General features: G+C 36.3%; 1 protein-coding gene across 6 annotated transcripts in view; it reads left to right on the top strand.

Annotated features, from left to right (window-relative positions):
• The first annotated feature begins 2,142 nt into the window (after window positions 1-2,142).
• The window catches only part of gig (TSC complex subunit tuberin), a 59,712-nt gene continuing 55,771 nt past the window's right edge, over window positions 2,143-6,083 (top strand). For 4 of the 6 annotated variants that reach the window (XM_076184397.1, XM_076184399.1, XM_076184396.1 and 1 more), the window contains exons 1-3: window positions 2,143-2,242; window positions 2,452-2,508; window positions 3,771-3,982. In XM_076184397.1, the coding sequence (XP_076040512.1) occupies window positions 3,779-3,982 (204 nt within the window). In that variant the 5' untranslated portion in view covers window positions 2,143-2,242; window positions 2,452-2,508; window positions 3,771-3,778. Of the gene's footprint in view, window positions 2,243-2,451; window positions 2,518-3,770; window positions 3,983-6,083 lie in introns of all 6 variants that reach the window. The other 2 variants (XM_076184394.1, XM_076184395.1) reach the window with 2 other exon arrangements.

Raw genomic sequence — 6,083 nt, 5'->3', positions numbered from 1 at the left:
TTTTTGAGCTTCCTTCCATGTCCCCTTGTAATTCTCTTGTCTCAATTTAGTAAGTCTTTTCTATCAAGGACTTCTATACCTTTTATGATTTTGTAGATAGTCAACAAGTTACTTCTTTCTCTCCTTTGTTCCAGAGTTGGCAATTTTAGTTTTGATGATGTATCTTCATGTGACGGTCCTGATAGTGTTTGGGCCATCTTCGTAGTTGCTCTCTGGATTCCCACAATATTCCTGATATTCCTTTTAGTACTGGGTGACTAGGATTTTCTGTACCATTTCATCATCCAAGTAAGTAAAACCACTTTTATTTATCTTAGCAAGTTGTAGGTTTCTCCGACAATTTTGTTTATCCGGTTATCAGGGGACATATTCTTTGTGATGATTATTCCCAGGTCTTTTTCTGATCCCACTTTCCCTATTTTCTTTGCACTGATTTTATATTGTCCTGGTATCCTTATTTACATTTTCTAAATTCCATTATCCTACATTTCTTAATGTTGAAGTCCACTTCCCACTTCTGACTCCATTCCCAATCCCTGTTCAGATTTCTCTGCAGTGAATCACAATCCGTTTCAGTACTTTCTTTAACAGCTGTGCGTCATCTGCAGAGAAGCTCATTTTACATTCCACACCCTCGTCCATGTCATTCACATAAATAGGAAATATTATTGGAGCCAATACTGATACTTGTGGAACTACACTAATCACCTCTTCCCAAGTAGAACTTATCTCTGAGCACTACTCTCATATTTCTTCCATGCAAGAAGTCTTCCATCAATTTCAGCAATTTACCTTGTATCCATCCTATGGTTTCCAGATTTCTTAGTATTTTTTGTGGAACTTTATCAAAATATTTTTGTAAGTTTAGGAAAGCACAATCAGCCTATCCGCCCCTTTCCTGTATCATATCTAGGAGTCTTGAGTAAAAACATCTATTTTGTGGCACATTATCTTCCCTCTCTAAATCCGAATTTTCTCGGATTTAGTATATTGTTCTCTAGATATTATATCCATTTACCTTTTATAACTTTTTCACAGATTTTGGCTACTGTGCTTGTAAGGGAAACCGGTCTGTAATTAGTTGGGTCTTCCTTGTTTCCTCCTTTATATATTGGTACGATATCAGCATTTCTACAGTCTTCCTTCTGGTGTGTGTGTGTGTGTGTGTGTGTTTGTGTGTGTGTGAAATTTTAGTTTAGGAAAGGTATGGAAATACAAATGAGTAAATAAATGGATAACGTACGGAAGAATAACCTCAGAGGGTTTAGATTTTTGGTGGTGATCCGCAGGGTATTTCATATTTGGCATGCGTCATGCTAGGTAATGCTTGTAAATTGGTCAGTGCTCAGGATTTTGTTCTTTATATAAACTTGAAAGTATCGCTAGTCTTTCATTGATTTCATTTTCTTTTTGAAATCGTAAGTTGTAGTAATTATCCTCCTGCACAAGAGTTCAGGGTGTGTATTATCCGATATGTAAAGTCATAACCTTTCACCGCCCATCCATTCCCTTGTTTATGTGAGGAGATTGCAATGTTAGAACCACTTTACGCTGTGGGCGTGAGGTCGAAACATTAAATAATAAATATTACACCAACATGCCGTGTGTGTATATCTGTGTACATATTCATCTGTTTACCTAATTGACCCAGTTTTAGTATATATATAGCAGTAACAACGCTCGTGTCTGAGTGTGTGTATATGTGTTTTATTGTCATGTACAGGAAAGAAAGTGCGCTCATGAGGTCGTGTCTTTTTTATCCATCTCTGATACCAAGCTCATATATTTGACATTTTTGAATATGTTTATTTCAACCCATTTTATATGCATACTTATTTATATGTATTTAGAAATATATATATCCACATACAATGTATGAAAAATATAGGATGTAATTTCAGAGAAATAGGCCCTTGAATGAGCATTATACAGGGATGTCAACAAAGACATAACTAAATGCTAGACACATAAAAACATAAGAATGACATTGTTATCCGGTAATTTTGTTTATAATATAAACTATTAATAAATTCTATATCAATTTTTTTATTAAAAGTACAGAATAAGGAACAGGTACAAGGAATACATATCTAAATTAAAGCTTAAACATCCTTGGCCATCCTACTTTTAATACAGCTGTGGCAATCCTTACCGTCATTGTTGCTAAGAGGTTGTCGGGAAGAGGGTCTTGGAAGATCCAGAGTACAAGTAGGCCGAAGGCGAAAGAAGAGCAAATATATAAGTAATTTTTATCCGAAGTTGTCTCATGTAATTCCATTAAAGATATTATAGGAAAAATTATTCCTAAATCAAAATTCTACAATAGTGACAGTCTGTAAATAAATGCCAACCCATATAGTTTGTGTATAGGAGAGATTATTTTTGTTCAGAAAATCCTCAAAATGAATTTTTATCGGATTTTCAATCCTTGTAAATTATTTTGAATTGCAGAATCTCCATGACTTGTACATAGGAGCTTCGGCAGTTGTTCATCGTGACTGGAATCTTGTAAGTAAGGTGATTTATATTGAAGATGACTAATAAATAACAAGTAAACAAGTTTCAATAGTTAATGGAAGTCATGGCGTCTTCCAATTGTGATGCAATATATAGGGAACTTTTGTTTAAGATACATAATAGAGTCCTTTCTGGCGCATGCTGTGCAGCAAACCCTGTCAAACGGGGAGAAAGATGTCAATAAATATTTTCTGTTGTCCAGTAGACAGCAGTCCTACAGTAGCATTGGGGAGGAAAGGTAGGCCTAACTACAGTTAACCCAAAGTTTTTAATACAGCAAAGGAACTACACTCGTGGGATTCCTGTCTATTTCTCCAGTTACCATACCTCTTGAATTTGAATATGGATTTCATTTGGGCTGTATGAAATTGTAAGGTATTTCAAGAGTAATGGATTTATATGCAAAATGTTTCTTGCATCATTTAGAGATATAATCTCCAATTTTTTTGCTTGACCTGGTGAATCTCCTGCCAATTAGGTAAATACACACTCAAAGCCATTACAATAATTCCCTACTATATTATATTCTGTACTCATACACTAAAACATACAATATATCCATCCAAACATAATATTATATTATAACATGTGTGGGTGGAGTGTGGTTGTGCCTATTAACCCCTTTAATATGCTGACACCTATGTAGCATCATGTGGAGTGAGTATATGAGGATGCCGGCATTGGCATCTTGATTATATTTATTTTTTAATTGTAGCTGAGTGACCCCCATATTCTGTTGACTGGCCTGATCAAATTTTCTGTGGTAATTAACATTCAGCGTGAAAGAGAACAAGTAATACAGCTGTAAATTTTTATTTTATAATGCAAGTATTGTGATGCATCATTGCACATCATGCAGCAAATGCTGCCTGTGAGAATTCACTCGCATTGAAGAAGTTAATGAGGGAACACACCATTAGCCCATGGGTTTAGTAAAAGTTAACGTTCTTCCATTGTGGTGAGGGCTGTTCATAATAGATATGTTGTACCACAATAAACCAACATCATTGTTATTTATTCATTTGTATACCAAGGGCTTTTTCCCCCTTATAAGGAAGGCACATAACCCACTCCCATCCATCACCTGTTCCTCTGTTATACATACATTCACATATACATACATAAACACCATTATTTATGAAGTTGATATATTTAATCCTTATTCATAATTGCCCTGTTTGGTTATAGTATACAAGTTAACTTAGATTGTTATATACGGGACTGTTAGATAATGTAATAATTGTTTTCAAAAGCAAGGAAGATGAGCAAAGATGGCAAGGATAGAAATATTGTGGAGGTGCTCAAGAAATGGTTCAAGAACAAAGATGCTGTGGCTTCCCCTGCCCATGAAATTCTACTCTCAAAAGAGCGTAGGATGGAGCTTGGAGCTGATGCTCCAATGGCAACTCGAATGCAGGCAATCAGAAATCTGACAGAAGAATTAGCTACAAAGAAGGCTGAAGATGTAAGTAAATTTTTTGTGGAAACATAAGTTCTGGTCTTGTATGTTTTTGTTGCATTGGTTTTGACTCCGATTTGGGTTGAGGGACAAGAGCAACCCTTCAGCCTTGAGGTGTTGAGATGTGATTGAATAGTTTTTATATGGTTAAATGTGGCTGTGTGCTTTGACTCCGCCTCCCCCCTATTTTAAAGGGAAGATGTGTGTGTGTGTGTACATGTATGTCTTTGTCCATGTGCTTTTACTAAATTTACTAGTTTATCTAATAGTAGTATACAGTAAAGGAGTAATGCTTGTAGGTTTCAGTAGAACAAAAGAAGTATACTCACCAGTCAGAAATGACTAGACAAGATTCCATAGAGAGGAGATAGATTTTTTTTGTTTTTTTTTAACCCTGCTCTCCTCCTCACCTCATTTCTCACTCTGTCCAGCCTACTAACCCCTACCATACTTCTCAGACATTTCATCTCAAACACATTTAAACATTTTCTCTCTTATGTTTCATGTGAGATGAAAATCTGCTCAGTAGCAAGCAGCTTATACTTTAGGGTCTGTATGGGGCACCCCTACAGACCAGAGCCACATATCATTTTGTCTGTGTTAGATGAAATCTCTACTCATAGAGAAATGATATAACTATTGTGTTGCGATTATCCCTACATTATGCTCTCCCCCCTCCACTCATAATACTGTCCTGTACAACTTCTCTGAGTGTGCATTTCCATTTTTGCTGTGCTCAGTGGTAGGGGAGAAAGAATATTGCCACCAAGTGTTCCACTCTCTCCCCAAAGAACATGGACATCCAAAACTCTTTCTACTCATCTGGTCACCACTATATAGTCCATTAAAGCCCTATCTACCATCCTTCCATCCACCACCCTTTCCCATGTGTACTTATGCTTGACTTTCTTCCTAAACACTGTGTTTGCTGTCATCAATTCTAGACACATCACCATCAACTCTCCACTACAATTTTTTCCTGGTACTCCACACTTTCCAACCACTCTGTTGGTTCATCTCCTATCCTAGCATTGAGATCTCTCACTACCACTATATTGACATTTCTCCCTAAACCATCTACACACTTGTTTAAATCAATCCATAAAACCTCCCTTTCCTCTAAACTCTTCTCACTACCTCACCCTTATGCACTTACAAAGACCCACAGCTCCCTTCCCAGTTTCACCTTCATCCACATTAACCTTGAAGAAACTTCCTTCCACTCCAACACGCTTACCTATCTTTTCACTTACTAGTATAGCTACCCCTTCTCTCTCTTGTCCTCTCTTCACTCTTGACACCCTCCCAACTGCACTCCCGAACTCAAATTTGCCCCTCCTTTTCAACTTAGTTTCACTCAATACTAACACATCCATCTTTCTTTTCACAAACATACTGCCTATCTCTTACCATTTATTCTCATCTGTACCACACCCATGCACATTAAAAGAACCAAACCTTGGGGTTCTGGTTGGAAAACTCCTCCCAGGCCCTCTTATGCCTTTGCTGCTTGCTTGCTTGCTTGCTTGTTTGCTTTTTTTTATTTTTTATTATTATTTTTTTTTTTTAAGGAATGTCCCCTTTTGGGCTACAGAAAGTAGGATGCCTAGTCCTATCCCCATCCCTTTTACAACTCAAGTAGTAACACTTGGTGGCTGTATTCTTTCTCCCCTACCACAGATATATTTTTTGTAATTGAATGTGAACATTTAAAACAGTAGTTTCTCAGTGTCTGATGTAGATTGAGACTTTTCAGTTGATTTTCTATTTAATTTCTGTAGTTGAAGATTTGTTTCCAAAGCTTCTTGTAGTTTCCCTGTTCTTTATATTTGATAAATTGGCCTTTCCATCATACTTGGGTCTTACTATCTGGACTTTTGGTCATTAGCTAGGTTCATTAGGTATACTTTTTGAGTCTGATTTTTCTGTTTTTGTCGGCATCATTTTTGGCAAAAAAAAATTTTTTAATACTGGGGAGTCATCAAGATTTGAGAAAAAGTTTGAGGTTTCAACATTAGATGACTTTGGGGATAGTTGTCTCTCTCACTTTCCTTTTTTTTATTATTATTATTATTATTATCATTATTATTATTGTTATTGACATTTA

The sequence above is a fragment of the Oratosquilla oratoria genome, chromosome 4 (genome assembly GCF_046742065.1).
Source record: "Oratosquilla oratoria isolate Oo_2021 chromosome 4, ASM4674206v1, whole genome shotgun sequence".
NCBI classification, from domain to species: domain Eukaryota; kingdom Metazoa; phylum Arthropoda; class Malacostraca; order Stomatopoda; family Squillidae; genus Oratosquilla; species Oratosquilla oratoria.
The sequence above is the reverse complement of the archived record's forward strand: the minus strand, read 5'-3'. Positions and strand labels throughout refer to the sequence as shown.